General features: G+C 45.7%; 1 protein-coding gene across 2 annotated transcripts in view; it reads left to right on the top strand.

The window, feature by feature from the left end:
* Positions 1-1,975: 1,975 nt before the first annotated feature.
* Positions 1,976-19,384, top strand: part of PLPPR2 (phospholipid phosphatase related 2) — a 30,903-nt gene continuing 13,494 nt past the window's right edge. Inside the window, exons 1-3 of one of the 2 annotated variants that reach the window (XM_069767219.1) lie at positions 1,976-2,351; positions 10,317-10,402; positions 11,459-11,647. In XM_069767219.1, the coding sequence (XP_069623320.1) occupies positions 2,342-2,351; positions 10,317-10,402; positions 11,459-11,647 (285 nt within the window). In that variant the 5' untranslated portion in view covers positions 1,976-2,341. The remainder of the gene's footprint in view (positions 2,352-10,316; positions 10,403-11,458; positions 11,648-19,384) is intronic. The other variant, XM_069767218.1, reaches the window with a different exon arrangement.

The following is a 19,384-nucleotide window of genomic DNA, read 5'->3' as shown; positions in this document are numbered from 1 at the left end:
TCCTATCGTCTGGTTCTCCTGTGCTCGGGACATGCCGGGCTCAGTTCTCCCTTATTAGTGTCCATCCTATTGTCTGGTTCTCCTGTGCTCGGGACATGTCGGGCTCAGTTCTCCCTTATTAGTGTCCATCCTATCGTCTGGTTCTCCTGTGCTCGGGACATGTCGGGCTCAGTTCTCCCTTATTAGTGTCCATCCTATCGTCTGGTTCTCCTGTGCTCGGGACATGCCGGGCTCAGTTCTCCTTTATTAGTGTCCATCCTATCGTCTGGTTCTCCTGTGCTTGGGACATGCCGGGCTCAGTTCTCCTTTATTAGTGTTCATCCTATCGTCTGGTTCTCCTGTGCTCGGGACATGCCGGGCTCAGTTCTCCTTTATTAGTGTCCATCCTATCGTCTGGTTCTCCTGTGCTCGGGGCATGCCGGGCTCAGTTCTCCTTTATTAGTGTCCATCCTATCGTCTGGTTCTCCTGTGCTTGGGACATGTCGGGCTCAGTTCTCCCTTATTAGTGTCCATCCTATCGTCTGGTTCTCCTGTGCTCGGAACATGCCGGGCTCAGTTCTCCCTTATTAGTTCCCATCCTATTGTCTGGATCTCCTGTGCTTGGGACATGTCGGGCTCAGTTCTCCCTTATTAGTTCCCATCCTATTGTCTGGTTCTCCTGTATTCGGGACACGCCGGGCTCAGTTCTCCCTTATTAGTTCCCATCCTATTGTCTGGTTCTCCTGTGCTCGGGACACACCGGGATCAGTTCTCCCTTTCTAGTGCCCATCCTATCGTCTGGTTCTCCTGTATTCGGGACACGCCGGGCTCAGTTCTCCCTTATTAGTGTCCATCCTATTGTCTGGTTCTCCTGTATTCGGGACACGCCGGGCTCAGTTCTCCCTAATTAGTTCCCATCCTGTTGTCTGGTTCTCCTGTATTCGGGACACGCCGGGCTCAGTTCTCCCTTATTAGTTCCCATCCTATCGTCTGGTTCTCCTGTGCTCGGGACACACCGGGATCAGTTCTCCCTTTTTAGTGCCCATCCTATTGGCTTTGTCTCGTGTGGTCGGGGCACACCGGGCTCAGTTCTCCCTTATTAGTTCCCATCCTATCGTCTGGTTCTCCTGTGGTCGGGGCACACCGGGCTCAGCTCTCCCTTATTAGTGATTGTCCTATTGGCTTGGTTCTTCTGTGGTCAGAGCTCACTAGATTCAGCTCTCCCTTCCACATATCTGCCTGTGTAGTGGATCTCACCACTGTGGAATAGTCACTGTGATGTGATAGACCTGATACATCTGGACAGGCTGAATGATTGCACTGACACTTGTTCTCCATGTCGTAACTTTTCATTACATTTTTCAGGCTTTGGTGCAGAAAGGATGAAGATTGATGGATCCGTAACACGGCGTCCATAGAAATGCGTCCATGCTGCCCTCCTGCACATACACAGACCTCATCACCCGAATGGGGTCAGTCCTAGTTGTTGCATCTAAGGGGTCTTAGCATGAGAAGCCCTAAGGCCCGTGCAGGTCGTTGAATAATGGGTCCAGATGGCGCCAGACAGACCCTGTTTGCTTATGATTGGGTCTATTGATTTTAAGGCCACTGTCGGGTGGGACCCCTAATGAGGTGCACACATGAGTGCCTCAGCCCCTTTACTTTGCTGGGTGTAGGGGACCCAAGAGGTCAGACCCCACCAATCTGACTGTAACCTCCTCCCCTGTGTCCCTTAACAAGTCAATTGCTATTCATATGGCATCTGTTATCCATCTCCAACAAGATTGTCACAGTTTGGACAGGGGGGACAGTGGAGACCACCCATATATCACGGTATCCTACAGCATTCTACATAACAATGATGAGTTCCATATAAAACATACAATTCCATATATGTCCAGTAGGGGGCGCTGCACCAGTATCAGGACTCAGGTATGGAGAGGTGGGTGTTATGATCACACAGCATATGCCGTCAGCCTACTAATAAGCCCCCCGCAGCTGTTACTCTCCTCCTCTTCCCTCCATCACACTATTCTTTTCTTCATCCCTCCATTGTCCGTCCTAATCCTCCTCTCCCCAATCTTCTATCTCAGCTCATTATCCCTCGTTTTTTTCTCATCATTGGTATTTTTGCTGTTAGTCATTTTTACCGTATTTTATATTTTTTTTATCCCATTTCACATATTGTTTTCTCCCGTAATTCATCTATGACATTAGTGATCCCAATATTGTCATTTCTCTCCTTCTGTTTTCCATCGCTCTCTCCAAACCCTTTTCCTTGAAGACAGTGATCAGGGAGCCAGCTGTCTCTCCTCCCTCTGAGCTGATATCCCGGAGCGTAGAGAGGGGGAACATCCGCACGATGCCAGCAGGTCTGTGCCACAACGGGGGCTGCAGGGGGCACGTTCATTAATGGGGATTGTCATCATAATATGTGAAGACTCTTCATAAATGATAAGCGTAATCCATATCACATCATCATAACACTGATCACAGGTACCCGATAATTACCTCCAAAATGGCACATACCAGACTGATCCTGTACCCCCGATACCTCTCTCCTGATCCTCTTATTACCCTGTAACCTCTTATTACAGTAACCCGGCTCCTGATCCTCTTATTACCCCTGTAACCTCTTATTACAGTAACCCGACTCCTGATCCTCCTATTACCCTGTAACCTCTTATTACAGTAACCCGGCTCCTGATCCTCTTATTACCCTGTAACCTCTTATTACAGTAACCCGACTCCTGATCCTCCTATTACCCTGTAACCTCTTATTACAGTAACCCGGCTCCTGATCCTCTTATTACCCTGTAACCTCTTATTACAGTAACCCGACTCCTGATCCTCCTATTACCCTGTAACCTCTTATTACAGTAACCCGGCTCCTGATCCTCTTATTACCCTGTAACCTCTTATTACAGTAACCCGGCTCCTGATCCTCTTATTACCCTGCAACCTCTTATTACAGTAACCCGACTCCTGATCCTCCTATTACCCTGTAACCTCTTATTACAGTAACCCGGCTCCTGATCCTCTTATTACCATGTAACCTCTTATTACAGTAACCCGGCTCCTGATCCTCTTATTACCCCTGTAACCTCTTATTACAGTAACCCGACTCCTGATCCTCCTATTACCCTGTAACCTCTTATTACAGTAACCCGGCTCCTGATCCTCTTATTACCCCTGTAATCTCTTATTACAGTAACCCGGCTCCTAATCCTCCTATTACCCTGTAACCTCTTATTACAGTAACCCGGCTCCTGATCCTCTTATTACCCTGTAACCTCTTATTACAGTAACCCGACTCCTGATCCTCCTATTACCCTGTAACCTCTTATTACAGTAACCCGGCTCCTGATCCTCTTATTACCCTGTAACCTCTTATTACAGTAACCCGGCTCCTGATCCTCTTATTACCCCTGTAACCTCTTATTACAGTAACCCGGCTCCTGATCCTCTTATTACCCTGTAACCTCTTATTATAGTAACCCGGCTCCTGATCCTCTTATTACCCTGTAACCTCTTATTATAGTAACCCGGCTCCTGATCCTCTTATTACCCTGTAACCTCTTATTACAGTAACCCGACTCCTGAGCCTTTTATTACCCTGTAACCTCTTATTACAGTAACCCGGCTCCTGATCCTCTTATTACCCCTGTAACCTCTTATTACAGTAACCCGGCTCCTGATCCTCTTATTACCCCTGTAACCTCTTATTACAGTAACCCGGCTCCTGATCCTCTTATTACCCTGTAACCTCTTATTATAGTAACCCGGCTCCTGATCCTCTTATTACTCCTGTAACCTCTTATTACAGTAACCCGGCTCCTGATCCTCTTATTACCCTGTAACCTCTTATTACAGTAACCCGGCTCCTGATCCTCTTATTACCCCTGTAACCTCTTATTACAGTAACCCGGCTCCTGATCCTCTTATTACCCTGTAACCTCTTATTATAGTAACCCGGCTCCTGATCCTCTTATTACCCTGTAACCACTTATTATAGTAACCCGGCTCCTGATCCTCTTATTACCCTGTAACCTCTTATTACAGTAACCCGACTCCTGAGCCTTTTATTACCCTGTAACCTCTTATTACAGTAACCCGGCTCCTGATCCTCTTATTACCCCTGTAACCTCTTATTACAGTAACCCGGCTCCTGATCCCCTTATTACTCCTGTAACCTCTTATTACAGTAACCTGGCTCCTGATCCCCTTATTACCCCTGTAACCTCTTATTACAGTAACCCGGCTCCTGATCCTCTTATTACCCCGTAACCTCTTATTACAGTAACCCGGCTCCTGATCCTCTTATTACCCCCGTAACCTCTTATTACAGTAACCCGGCTCCTGATCCTCCTATTACCCTGTAACCTCTTATTACAGTAACCCGGCTCCTGATCCTCTTATTACCCCGTAACCTCTTATTACAGTAACCCGGCTCCTGATCCTCTTATTACCCCCGTAACCTCTTATTACAGTAACCCGGCTCCTGATCCCCTTATTACCCCTGTAACCTCTTATTACAGTAACCCGGCTCCTGATCCTCTTATTACCCTGTAACCTCTTATTACAGAAACCCGGCTCCTAATCCTCTTATTACCCCTGTAACCTCTTATTACAGTAACCCAGCTCCTGATCCTCTTATTACTCTGTAACCTCTTATTACAGTAACCCGGCTCCTGATCCTCTTATTATCCTGTAACCTCTTATTACAGTAACCCGACTCCTGATCCTCTTATTACCCTGTAACATCTTATTACAGTAACCCGGCTCCTGATCCTCTTATTACCCTGTAACCTCTTATTACAGTAACCCGGTTCCTGATCCTCTTATTACCCCTGTAACCTCTTATTACAGTAACCCGGCTCCTGATCCTCTTATTACCCTGTAACCTCTTATTACAGTAACCCGGCTCCTGATCCTCTTATTACCCTGTAACCTCTTATTACAGTAACCCGGCTCCTAATCCTCTTATTACCCCTGTAACCTCTTATTACAGGAACCCGGCTCCTAATCCTCTTATTACCCCTGTAGCCTCTTATTACAGTAACCCGACTCCTGATCCTCTTATTACCCTGTAACCTCTTATTACAGTAACCCGGCTCCTGATCCTCTTATTACCCCTGTAACCTCTTATTACAGTAACCCGGCTCCTGATCCTCTTATTACCCCTGTAACCTCTTATTACAGGAACCCGACTCCTAATCCTCTTATTACCCCTGTAGCCTCTTATTACAGTAACCCGACTCCTGATCCTCTTATTACCCTGTAACCTCTTATTACAGTAACCCGGCTCCTGATCCTCTTATTATCCTGTAACCTCTTATTACAGTAACCCGACTCCTGATCCTCTTATAACCCTGTATCCTCTTATTACAGTAACCCGGCTCCTGATCCTCTTATTACCCTGTATCCTCTTATTACAGTAACCCGACTCCTGATCCTCTTATTACCCTGTAACATCTTATTACAGTAACTTGGCTCCTGATCCTCTTATTACCCTTGTAAAGCTGCAGTAGCATCGTACGCAGTGAAGAAGCAGTGACCCACAAATTCAAACACAAAAGTCTCTTTTAATGTGTTTCTTCACAGCATTAAAGTCCACTTCACATAAATGCATATAACTTCAGTGATCAGTTTACACCAGTTCAAAGTAATGCATATCACATGGCTTTAGATTTGCGGTCCCTAAACAGGCCAGACTTCCCTTGTCCAGTTTCCCTGGGTGACCGCACGCCATCTCACAGTCTCTATACGTCTCCATACACACAGCCTCATATGTTGCAGACACTACACACGCCAGCCCTCCTCTGACTAGTTCTCGTGGGTGTCCTGCATCGCTGTATCACAGTCTCTTACAGACTTTTTACTCACACAGTCGTACACAGTTCAGGATATCCTCCGGATAGCAGCCGGGCACCATATCCACCTGTTTGCAATCGTTGCACATGCTAGTCCTCTTTCGAGTACAGGACATCCACCTCCGGGCACAGGACTATCCACATCCGACTCCTACGGGCACAGGATATCCACCTCCGGGAAACAGGACTGTCCACATCCAAGACCAGTACCATGGACGACTTGCATCTCTGTGTACGCTGCGGGTGCCAGGCTATTCAGTTGCCCTGGGTGCTGGCTCTGCTGGCCTCCATGCACTCTGCAGACCAGCACACACCAGACTGACACTGACGTGCACCTGGCCTCTCCTGCCCAGACACCTGACACGGCCTGACACACCCATACCCCTTACTGCAGGGCTTTTAAACACACACAAACCTGTGGCCTTCAGCCACGTGGAAAACCCGGACCGGAAATCCGTGACTCTCATGCACACCTATGGACTTCATCCGTCTGCATGCACATTCTGGGGAGAACAAACAGCGCCCCCTAGCTGTATCAGAGGCCACAGCCTCACACCCTGTAACCTCTTATTACAGTAACCCGGCTCCTAATCCTCTTATTACCCCTGTAACCTTTTATTACAGGAACCCGGCTCCTAATCCTCTTATTACCCCTGTAACCTCTTATTACAGTAACCCGACTCCTGATCCTCTTATTACCCTGTAACCTCTTCTTACAGTAACCCGGCTCCTGATCCTCTTATTACCCTGTAACCTCTTATTACAGTAACCTGGCTCCTGACCCTCTTATTACCCTGTAACCTCTTATTACAGTAACCTGGCTCCTGATCCTCTTATTACCCTGTAACCTCTTATTACAGTAACCCGGCTCCTGATCTTCTTATTACCCTGTAACCTCTTATTACAGTAACCCGGCTCCTGATCCTCTTATTACCCTGTAACCTCTTATTACAGTAACCCGGCTCCTGATCCTCTTATTACCCTGTAACCTCTTATTACAGTAACCCGGCTCCTGATCCTCTTATTACCCAGTAACCTCTTATTACAGTAACCCGGCTCCTGATCCTCTTATTACCCTATACCTCATATTACAGTAACCCGGCTCCTGATCCTCTTATTACCCTGTAACCTCTTATTACAGTAACCCGGCTCCTGATCCTCTTATTACCCTGTAACCTCTTATTACAGTAACCCGGCTCCTGATCCTCTTATTACCCCTGTAACCTCTTATTACAGTAACCCGGCTCCTGATCCTCTTATTACCCCTGTAACCTCTTATTACAGTAACCCGGCTCCTGATCCTCTTATTACCCCAGTAACCTCTTATTACAGTATCCTGGCTCCTGAAATGTATGCTGCCACCAGCTTCGATTAAACGGGTCCGAAGCTAACCCAAAACAGTAGCGTAATTCCCTTCAGGAGACTTAGGGTACATTTTAGAACAGGAAGAACGAACTAGTAATTTATATATTTTACTCTGTTAAAATTAAGGCAGTGTTTATAAAAGATGTTACAATATGAGACAATTGTAAATATGTACAAGGTAATTATAAAAAAAACAGGGATTACATGAGAAATAACACTTACATGTGTTCAGATCATTTCAGGCAACCAGGCTAGGTCCATATGTCCCAATGCATTCGGGCTGGCAGTCAGGGCTTCCCAGGTAAAAACTCAGACTCACTCTCAAGGCTGGGCAAAGTGGAGTCACTTAAATAACCACAGCCTGTGACATCATTAAAAGGGGTTGGTTTACCCAGTCTGTCCTACCTTTTCAGTCTTACTAGATTTAACACAAGTTTTCCTAATGCCTGTACCTCCGCTACAGAACACGTCATAGTCATAACAAACCCAGCATTCATCTCGTATTAACATTGGCATTCTAATGAGATCAAATATGTCCTATTTGTGATGCATAATTACAGAGAAATCCCTACTTTTTTTTACCTGATGGAGTTAGAAGCTCATGTTTAGAGTGGTTGACAGATCTGCCGAGGGACGTAAAGAATATGTATTTCTCCTTTTTCTAGCCTAACTCATTAGCCCAATATCTTATCACTAGATTGTGGCCCGATTCTAACGCATCGGGTATTCTAGAATATGCATGTCCCCGTAGTATATGGACAATGATGATTCCAGAATTCGCGGCAGACTGTGCCCGTCGCTGATTGGTCGAGGCAACCTTTATGACATCATCGTCGCCATGGCAACCATTACGACATCTACGTCGATACTGTGCCCGTCGCTGAATCAGAGACGCGGGATGTCTACGTCCTTTATGACATCATCGTCGCTGTGCCCGTCGCTGATTGGTCAAGGCCTGGCGGCCTCGACCAATCAGAGACGCGGGATTTCCAGGACAGACAGAGAGACAGACGGAAAAACCCTTAGACAATTATATATATAGATATTAGAACAAAGACTCTCATGGATTCTGGAAGCTTCTAAACCAATTTCAGCTAGTACACTTTCCACTGCAGCTATGCCAGTCTTAAATACCTTTCTTCAATAAAACTCCCCCCACATGCATTGATAAGACACGCTCTTGCCTGAGTGAAATTGAAAGGGGGGGGGTTTAGCCCACAGCCTGGCTAGCAAGAGAAACTAAACTTATATGAGATTCCATACAATATCGTGACAGTGTTTCAACAAGAAAAAAAAATATTATAATAGAATTGTCTTTTGTTTGTGCTGGGGTCTCTAAGCTTTATTTTTTTCTGTCTTAAAGAGAATCTGACAGCAGGATTTCACCCCCTCGTCCCCTCTATACTATTTATATGAGCATGTAGCCTTTTCAAAGACAAGTCCATCTACACCTTTACATGGCCAGTCTGTTCCTCTGTTACTGAGAAATCAGGGTGTAATTTGATATGCAAATGAGGCTTAATAGTTGTTTGTAGCTCTGAAGCCTCTGTCATTCCAGCTCTTTTCCCCACGTTCTCCTGCTTGACTAATGACTCATTTGCCTGACAACATACAGCATAGAGGATGTCAGTCAAGCAGGAGGCGAGGAATAGAGTTGGAGTGCTAGAGGTTTCGGACTGCAAATAGATATTAAGCCTCAATCAATTTAAATATTGATTTCTCAGTAACGGAGGAAAGAACCAGTCATGTAAAGGTATTACTGGACTTGTCTATGAGCTATATCTACTATATAATTGTCTAAGGGTTACTTCCGTCTGTCTGTCTGTCTTTCTGTCACGGATATTCATTGGTCGCGGCCTCTGTCTGTCATGAAATCCAAGTCGCTGATTGGTCGTGGCAAAATGCCCACGACCATTGCCACGACCAATCAGCGACGGGCACAGTCCGGAAGAAAATGGCCGCTCCTTACTCCCTGCAGTCAGTGCCCGCACCGTACTCCCTTCCCGGTCACCGCTCACACAGGGTTAATGCCGGCAGTAACGGACCGCGTTATGCTGCGGCTAACACATTCCGTTACCGCCGCTATTAACCCTGTGTGTCCCCAACTTTTTACTATTGATGCTGCTTATGCGGCATCAATAGTAAAAAATGTAATGTTAAAAATAATAATTAAAAAAAAAACCTGCTATACTCACCCTCCGTTGTCCGCTGAGCCGCTGGCGCCGGCCGCCATCTTCCATTCTCATTTTTATTTTAAATATTTTTTTAACAGGGATATGGTGCCCACACTGCCAAATACTGCGTGGGCTGTGTTAGATACAGCGTGGCTGCTATATACTACATAGGCAGTGTTATATACTATGTGGGCTGTGCTATATATTATGTGGCCACTGTATATACTGTGTGGGCAGGGTTATATACTACGTGACTGGGCAATATACTACGTGGCTCTGTGCTGTATACTACGTGGCTGGGCAATATACTACGTGGCTGTGCAATATACTACATTTCTGTGCAATATACTACGTGACTGGGCAATATACTACGTCACTGGGCAATATACTACGTGGCTGTGCAATATACTATGTCACTGGGCAATATACTACGTGGCTGTGCAATATACTACGTGACTGGGCAATATACTACGTGGCTGGGCAATATACTACGTGGCTCTGTGCTGTATACTACGTTACTAGGCAATATACTACGTGACTGGGCAATATACTACGTGGCTCTGTGCAATATACTACGTTACTGGGCAATATACTACGTGGCTGGGCAATATACTACGTGGCTGGGCAATATACTACGTGACTGGGCAATATACTACATAGCTGGGCAATATACTATGTGGGCTGTGCAATATACTATGTGGCTGGGCAATATACTACGTGACTGGGCAATATACTACACAACTGGGCAATATACTACGTGGACATGCATATTCTAGAATACCCAATGTGTTAGAATCGGGCCACCATCTAGTTAACTTATAAATAGTTTGGGGGTGAATTCCTGCTGACAGATTTCATTTAAGAACAATTCGGCCTCCATCTTTTTATTATAGTAACCTGGCACTTATTATTTGTTTGTTTTCAGGTTGTTCTGGAGCTGCGCACATGGTGGCCAGGGAGCCAGAGATTAAAAGTAGCATCTCCTTCATACCATGCTTCTTATTTGTAGAGGTAATTCCTCCGCGGTCAGGACCTGTGCATGGTTATGTTGTCTGTGGAAGGTGCCATACTCCTGTTGTTTACCTTCTGTCTTTGTGGTGAAAGTTTGGTTTTGTGTCATGACGTTAGGCCCAGGTGACATGATTCATGTGGTAGGGGAAATATCGTAAGTCATAGTGCGCTCGTCAGCACCATTAAACATGGGCAGATGCCAGGACCTACTGGGACTGGGGTCCCATGGCAATCTGGAGGAACATGTTTTATACCATTCATTCGGAGGGTACGGAAGGTGCCACATGCCAACTAACATATGCCAACCTCTTGCCCACCCACATACTGCATCTGCAATATGCCACCATAAGCCATGCAAGCTGCACATATTAGCCATCTCCTTCTGATCCTTCTAATCATATCCCTACATGAATGAGATATTATTATTTTAGTTTCCACATCCCGGATGCCTTAGTGACATGTGATATTAGACTTGGGCACATTAGATAATTCGTTAGAATTTGGGCACCATGATGTGATCCAGTGCAGCCTTTTACATGAAGTTGTAGAAGTCGTAGATTTGTGACAAGAGAAGGTATGGCAAGAGGGTGAGACATGAAAGTGGGACACGGGTGACATGATGTGGTGGGATTAGACACGGTGATGGGAGCGGAAGACGTGACAAAATGTGAGGAGATTGTTGACGTGACAAAATGTGAGGAGATTGTTGACTGCTTCACCAGATTCCGCACACAGTTCCTCACATCTCTTGCTTTGTCCTTTTTCTTTCTCCTAACCCTTCGTACATCTTTCCTACATATTATTTGTAGACCTCAGTGCTCTTCTTCAGATTTTCTTATGAGTTATTCTTTCTAAACCCATTATCTACCTTTTTCTCCAGATCCCACCTTCCTTTTTCTGTCTTCCACATGTCTTCTCTTCCTTGCATTAAGTAGTCTTCCTTCACTGTCTTCTTCATTCTTTCTATCTCTAAAGCCTCCATCATTCCTCCCTCTCTTGACGTCTTTCTTCTTTGCCCTCATCCCTTGCTCGTCTGACAAGATGCTCTATTTCCAGCTCGTCCTGATGGCCGGTACTGTTATCCTTTCCTACCACTTTGAGTACACGGACACCTTCCCTGTCCATTCCCAGGGATTTTTTTGCTATGACAGCACCTTGTCCAAACCTTATCCGGGTCCTGAAAGTGCCAGCCGGGTCCCTCCACGTATCCTGTACCCGCTGATCACCGTGCTGCCAGTCCTCACGGTAGGTAGATTTTCCTTAGGTGTATATAATGAGAGTATAGATCTTCCTGGTTGTAGATCTTACTGATTGTCTATCTGTAGTTGTCACAATCTGACTTGACGGTGTAAGACAGGGTGACAGCAGGGACCCAGAATGGCTGAGCTCTGACATGGCTATTGTGCGTGCTCTCGGGTGCCGTAGGCATCTGAAGATCTTTTTCTTGTCTTGCACATTCCTTACACATGAAGAAACCGAACATTTCCACTGAATAGAGTAAAGAACAGTAATTCGCAAAAGTTATATAATGACCACAAGAAGTTCATCGCAAATTGAAGAACATCACACTTCTAGTAGGCCACCAGGTAAGAAATGTCCAATGTTGGTCATGATGATGATAGCGTTTCTGTCTTCTGGGATATCTGGGATATGATCGGAATATCACGTTTTTATGGTTCCTGGTCATAATAAGAATAGACTACAAGTCAAGAGATGTTGTAAATTGGAAGCAGAACTTGAGATTGCATTAAAAACTTTTACTCAAAATGGCACATGACAAACATACTTAAAAACTGAAAATCCATGCTGTACCTCAAGAATGATCTGTTTTCTGGACTTCTGGTCTTCAGAGGAATTGTGTTTCAACCGGATGTCCTTTCTTCTGGAAACCTGGGTGGAATATAAATAGTATTTTTCAAGAAATTCCTTTCTTCTAGAAACCTGGTCACGATATTAAAAGTATTTCCGCAGATTGTCTCATCTTCAGGAATCCTGGTCATGATATGAATGGTGTTTCACCACAATGACCCGTCTTCTGGAATTATGGTCACCAAAGTTTTTCTCTAGATACCATTTGTTTTGGAATTCTGGATACAGTATTTCTCCAGAATGTTATGCTCTTTAGAAATCTGGTCACAATATGATGACTGTTTCCGAAATAATATCTGATTTTCTGTAACGGAGAGAGACAATGTCTGACACCCCCTGAAATTATAGCTTTTGTGATTTTGATACTGCAATATGCTATACTAGTGTATTCTTGTATGTTGATGTTTGATGCATACTGCTTAACCCTGCTGTTGTCTTCGGTCTGGGGAGACCGATTTTGAACTTTGGTATTTTTTGGGGTGTTCAAGATGCGGTTCTGAAACTTGTGGTTGATTGACTTAAATGAGAATGGGTCGGTCGGCCACGGGTTTCAGAGCCGCATCTTGAATATTTTAAATAATATTGAAGTTCATGGTCGGTCGTTTTTGACCGAAGACAACAGCAGGGTTAATGTGGTTTATTGCTATGCCTATCATTTTGGGCTGTAGTCGAAAAGTAGATAGCTGGGAAAGGAAGGGTTACAGCTGGCCAGATTAGGAGGTGGGAGGAAATTTGGGGAGTTATTAGAGAATTACTTCCTAATCACAGGGAGTTGGCTGCATGCTGGGTGTGTGTGAAAGGAAGGAGATTTTCAGAGGTAGCATGTTTGCAATTGGACTAAAAAGTGGCAGCTTGGATCCTTAGATGGCCAAAATTTCTTGAATACTTTAGAAAGCTGTGCAGACAGAAAGGAGAGCTCATCTGCAATGAGTAAAGCCAGGAGTCCAGAAGGTAAAGATATTGGTTTTTGGGGACCCTGAGACAGCACAGGCCAAGTAAGGCTGAAAAAGGCAATGTGTAAGCCAGACCTGGGAATTTTAGTGAAAAAAAATACTGGACTTGCCAGCAGTGGGCTTAGGCTACAGGATGAACATTTATCAGACACATATTTTAAATGTGGTGCTTACCACTTGCCTGTGATCTTGTGAGGTGATTAAACACTTTCTTCTGACCACCAAGATGGGAACACAAGCTTTGTACCTGTTACCTCCTTATACAATATACAATGCCTACAAGTAGTATTCAACCCCCTGCAGATTTAGCAGGTTTAATAAGATGCAAATAAGTTAGAGCCTTCAAACTTCAAACAAGAGCAGGATGTATTAACAGATGCATAAATCTTACAAACCAAAAAGTTTTGTTGCTCAGTTAAATTTTTATAAATTTTAAACATAAAAGTGTGGGTCAATTATTATTCAACCCCTAGGTTTAATATTTTGTGGAATAACCTTTGTTTGCAATTACAGCTAATAATCATCTTTTATAAGACCTGATCAGGCCGGCACAGGTCTCTGGAGTTATCTTGGCCCACTCCTCCATGCAGATCTTCTCCAAGTTATCTAGGTTCTTTGGGTGTCTCATGTGGACTTTAATCTTGAGCTCCTTCCACAAGTTTTCAATTGGGTTAAGTCAGGAGACTGACTAGGCCACTGCAACACCTTGATTTTTTGCCTCTTGAACCAGGCCTTGGTTTTCTTGGCTGTGTGCTTTGGGTCGTTGTCTTGTTGGAAGATGAAATGACGACCCATCTTAAGATCCTTGATGGAGGAGCGGAGGTTCTTGGCCAAAATCTCCAGGTAGGCCGTGCTATCCATCTTCCCATGGATGCGGACCAGATGGCCAGGCCCCTTGGCTGAGAAACAGCCCCACAGCATGATGCTGCCACCACCATGCTTGACTGTAGGGATGGTATTCTTGGGGTCGTATGCAGTGCCATCCAGTCTCCAAACGTCACGTGTGTGGTTGGCACCAAAGATCTCGATCTTGGTCTCATCAGACCAGAGAACCTTGAACCAGTCAGTCTCAGAGTCCTCCAAGTGATCATGAGCAAACTGTAGACGAGCCTTGACATGACGCTTTGAAAGTAAAGGTACCTTACGGGCTCGTCTGGAACGGAGACAATTGCGGTGGAGTACGTTACTTATGGTATTGACTGAAACCAATGTCCCCACTGCCATGAGATCTTCCCGGAGCTCCTTCCTTGTTGTCCTTGGGTTAGCCTTGACTCTTTGGACAAGCCTGGCCGCGGCACGGGAGGAAACTTTCAAAGGCTGTCCAGGCCGTGGAAGGCTAACAGTAGTTCCATAAGCCTTCCACTTCCGGATGATGCTCCCTGTTATGACCTGGTGGTTAGGAGCACCCGGAATGACCTGATAGTTAAACCTCATACAGGACGAGCTCTGGGATGTGGGAGCTCTGCTGACCGCAAGCCCTAATCCTATCACACACACTAGAAATAGCCGTGGAGCGCTCCTGACCAGACCTAGGCGCCTCGTCACAGCCTAAGAACTATCTAGCCCTAGAGATAGAAACTAAAGCCTACCTTGCCTCAGAGAAATTCTCCAAAGGTAAAGGAAGCCCCCCACATATATTGACTGTGAGTAAAGATGAAAGTCACAAATGCAGAAATGAAACAGGTTTCAGCAAAGGGAGGCCAGACTTACTAAATAGACAGAGGATAGGAAAGGTAACTTTGCGATCAGCACAAAAACCTACAAAAGACCACACAGAGTGTGCAAAAAGGACCTCCGCACCGACTCACGGTGCGGAGGGGCCACTCTGCATCCCAGAGCTTCCAGCTAGCAAGACAAAATCATGATAACCAGCTGGACAAGAAAACAGTGAACAAATAATGACTATCAGGAACTTAGCTTCTGCAGGAGAAGGCAGGTCACCAGAGAGATCCAGGAGCGAACTGAACCAATGCAAAAACATTGACAGCTGGCATGGAGTAACGATCTGAGAGGAATCAAATAGAGCAGCCAACCAAAGGATAAACCACGTCACCTGTGTAAGGAACCTCAGAAGCAGCAGCTTCACTCATAGCCACCAGAGGGAGCCCATAGACAGAACTCGCCGAAGTACCATTCACGACCACAGGAGGGAGTTTGACAACAGAATTCACAACAGTACCCCCCCTTGAGGAGGGGTCACCGAACCCTCACCAGAGCCCACAGGCCGATCAGGATGAGCCAAATGAAAGGCACGAACAAGATCGGCAGCATGAACATCAGAGGCAAAAACCCAGGAATTATCTTCCTTACCATAACCCTTCCACTTGACCAGGTACTGGAGTTTCCGTCTCGAAACACGAGAATCCAAAATCTTCTCCACCACATACTCCAACTCCCCCTCGACCAACACCGGGGCAGGAGGATCAACGGAGGGAACCATAGGCGCCACGTATCTCCGCAACAACGACCTATGGAACACATTATGGATGGCAAAAGAAGCTGGAAGGTCCAAACGAAATGACACAGGATTAAGAACTTCAGAAATCTTATATGGCCCAATGAAAAGAGGCTTAAACTTAGGAGAGGAAAGCTTCATAGGAACGTGACGAGATGACAACCAAACCAAATCCCCAACACGAAGTCGGGGACCAACACAACGCCGGCAGTTAGCGAAACGTTGAGCCTTCTCCTGGGACAATGTCAAATTGTCCACCACATGAGTCCAAATCTGCTGAAACCTGTCCACCACCGCATCCACACCAGGACAGTCCGAAGGCTCAACCTGCCCTGAAGAGAAACGAGGATGGAAACCAGAATTACAGAAAAAAGGAGAAACTAAAGTAGCCGAGCTGGCCCGATTATTAAGGGCAAACTCAGCCAAAGGCAAGAAGGAAACCCAATCATCCTGATCAGCAGAAACAAAGCATCTCAGATTTGTCTCCAAAGTCTGATTAGTTTGTTCGGTTTGGCCATTAGTCTGAGGATGGAAAGCCGAAGAAAAAGACAAATCAATGCCCATCTTAGCGCAAAAGGACCGCCAAAACCTCAAAACCAACTGGGAACCTCTGTCCGAGACGATGTTCTCTGGAATGCCATGCAAACGAACCACATGCTGGAAAAACAATGGCACCAAATCAGAGGAGGAAGGCAATTTAGATAAGGGTACCAAATGGACCATCTTAGAGAAGCGATCACAAACCACCCAAATGACCGACATCTTTTGAGAAACAGGGAGATCAGAAATAAAATCCATGGAAATATGCGTCCAGGGCCTCTTCGGGATCGGCAAGGGCAAAAGCAACCCACTGGCACGAGAACAGCAGGGCTTAGCCCGAGCACAAGTCCCACAGGACTGCACAAAAGAACGCACATCCCGTGACAAAGAAGACCACCAAAAGGATCTAGCCACCAAATCTCTGGTACCAAAGATTCCAGGATGACCAGCCAACACTGAACAATGAATCTCAGAGATAACTCTACTAGTCCATCTATCAGGGACAAACAGTTTCTCCGTAGGACAACGGTCAGGTCTATCAGCCTGAAACTTTTGCAGCACACGCCGCAAATCAGGGGAAATGGCAGACAAAATTACCCCTTCTTTAAGAATACCCGCCGGCTCCGGAACACCCGGAGAGTCAGGCACAAAACTCCTTGACAGGGCGTCAACCTTCACATTCTTAGATCCCGGAAGGTATGAAAACACAAAATCAAAACGGGAGAAAAAGAGCGACCATCGAGCCTGTCTAGGATTCAGCCGTTTGGCAGACTCGAGATAAGTCAAATTCTTGTGATCCGTCAAGACCACCACGCGATGTTTAGCTCCTTCAAGCCAATGTCGCCACTCCTCGAATGCCCACTTCATGGCCAACAACTCCCAATTGCCCACATCATAATTGCGCTCAGCAGGCGAGAATTTTCTAGAAAAGAAGGCACAGGGTTTCATCACTGAGCCATCAGAACTTCTTTGTGACAAAACAGCCCCTGCTCCAATTTCAGAAGCATCAACCTCAACCTGAAAAGGGAGCAAAACATCTGGCTGGCACAACACAGGAGCAGAAGCAAAACGACGCTTCAACTCCTGAAAAGCCTCTACAGCCGCAGAGGACCAATTGACCACATCAGCACTTTTCTTGGTCAAATCAGTCAACGGTTTAGCAATACTGGAAAAATTAGCAATGAAGCGACGATAAAAATTAGCAAAGCCCAGGAACTTCTGCAAGCTCTTCACAGATGTCGGCTGAGTCCAATCGTAAATGGCCTGAACTTTAACAGGGTCCATCTCGATAGTAGAAGGGGAAAAAATGAAAGCCAAAAATGAAACCTTCTGAACTCCAAAGAGACACTTTGACCACTTCACAAACAAGGAATTCGCACGAAGGACCTGGAACACCATTCTGACCTGCTTCACATGAGACTCCCAATCATCCGAAAAGACCAAAATGTCATCCAAATATACAATCATGAATCTATCCAGGTACTCTCGGAAGATGTCATGCATAAAGGACTGAAACACAGATGGAGCATTAGAAAGCCCGAATGGCATAACCAGGTACTCAAAATGGCCCTCGGGCGTATTAAATGCCGTTTTCCATTCATCACCCTGTTTAATTCGCACAAGATTATACGCACCATGAAGATCTATCTTGGTGAACCAACTAGCCCCCTTAATCCGAGCAAACAAATCAGACAGCAGCGGCAAAGGATACTGAAATTTGACTGTGATCTTATTAAGAAGGCGGTAATCAATACAAGGTCTCAAAGAACCATCCTTCTTGGCCACAAAAAAGAACCCTGCTCCCAATGGTGATGACGACGGACGAATATGACCCTTCTCCAAGGATTCCTTTATATAGCTCCGCATAGCGGCGTGCTCTGGCACAGATAAATTAAACAGACAGCCCTTAGGAAACTTACTACCAGGAATCAAATTAATAGCACAGTCGCAATCCCTATGAGGAGGTAGGGCACCAGATTTGGGCTCTTCAAATACATCCCGGTAATCTGATAAAAACTCAGGGACTTCAGAAGGAGTGGAAGGTGAAATTGACAGCAATGGAACATCACCATGTACCCCCTGACAACCCCAGCTGGACACAGACATAGATTTCCAATCCAACACTGGATTATGGACCTGTAGCCATGGCAACCCCAAAACGACCACATCATGCAGATTATGCAACACCAAAAAGCGAATAACCTCCTGATGTGCAGGAGCCATGCACATGGTCAATTGAGTCCAGTACTGAGGCTTATTCTTGGCCAAAGGCGTAGCATCAATTCCTCTCAATGGAATAGAATACTGCAAGGGCTCCAAGAAAAAAACACAGCGTCTGGCAAACTCCAAGTCCATCAAATTCAGGGCAGCGCCTGAATCCACAAATGCCATTACAGAATAGGACGACAGAGAGCAAATCAGAGTAGCGGACAAAAGAAATTTAGACTGTACCGTACCAATGGTGGCAGACCTAGCGAACTGCTTAGTGCGCTTAGGACAATCGGAGATAGCATGAGTGGATTCACCACAGTAAAAACACAGTCCATTCCAACGTCTGTGTTCTTGCCGTTCAGCTCTGGTCAAAGTCCTATCACATTGCATAGGCTCAGGCCTATGCTCAGAGAATACCGCCAGATGGTGCACAGCTTTGCGCTCACGCATGCGCCGATCGATCTGAATGGCCAAAGACATAGACTCATTCAGACCAGCATTCGTGGGAAATCCTACCATGACATCCTTAAGGGCTTCAGAAAGACCCTTTCTGAAAATTGCCGCCAGGGCACATTCATTCCACTGAGTAAGTACAGACCACTTTCTAAACTTCTGACAGTACACCTCCGCTTCATCCTGACCCTGACACAAAGCCAGGAAGATTTTCTCTGCCTGATCCACTGAATTTGGTTCATCATAAAGCAATCCAAGCGCCAGAAAAAACGCATCAACATCACGCAATGCAGGATCTCCTGGCGCAAGGGACAATGCCCAGTCTTGAGGGTCACCACGCAACAAAGAAATAATGATTTTTACCTGTTGAGCGGGGTCACCAGAGGAGCGGGGTTTCAAAGCTAGAAACAGTTTACAATTATTTTTGAAATTCAAGAACCTAGATCTATCCCCAGAAAACAAGTCAGGAATAGGAATTCTAGGCTCTAACATAGGATTCTG

This window comes from Ranitomeya imitator, chromosome 4 (assembly GCF_032444005.1).
Source record: "Ranitomeya imitator isolate aRanImi1 chromosome 4, aRanImi1.pri, whole genome shotgun sequence".
In the NCBI taxonomy this organism is placed as follows: Eukaryota; Metazoa; Chordata; class Amphibia; order Anura; family Dendrobatidae; genus Ranitomeya; species Ranitomeya imitator.
Note: the sequence above shows the minus strand (reverse complement) of the source record. Positions and strands in the feature narration are given on the sequence as shown.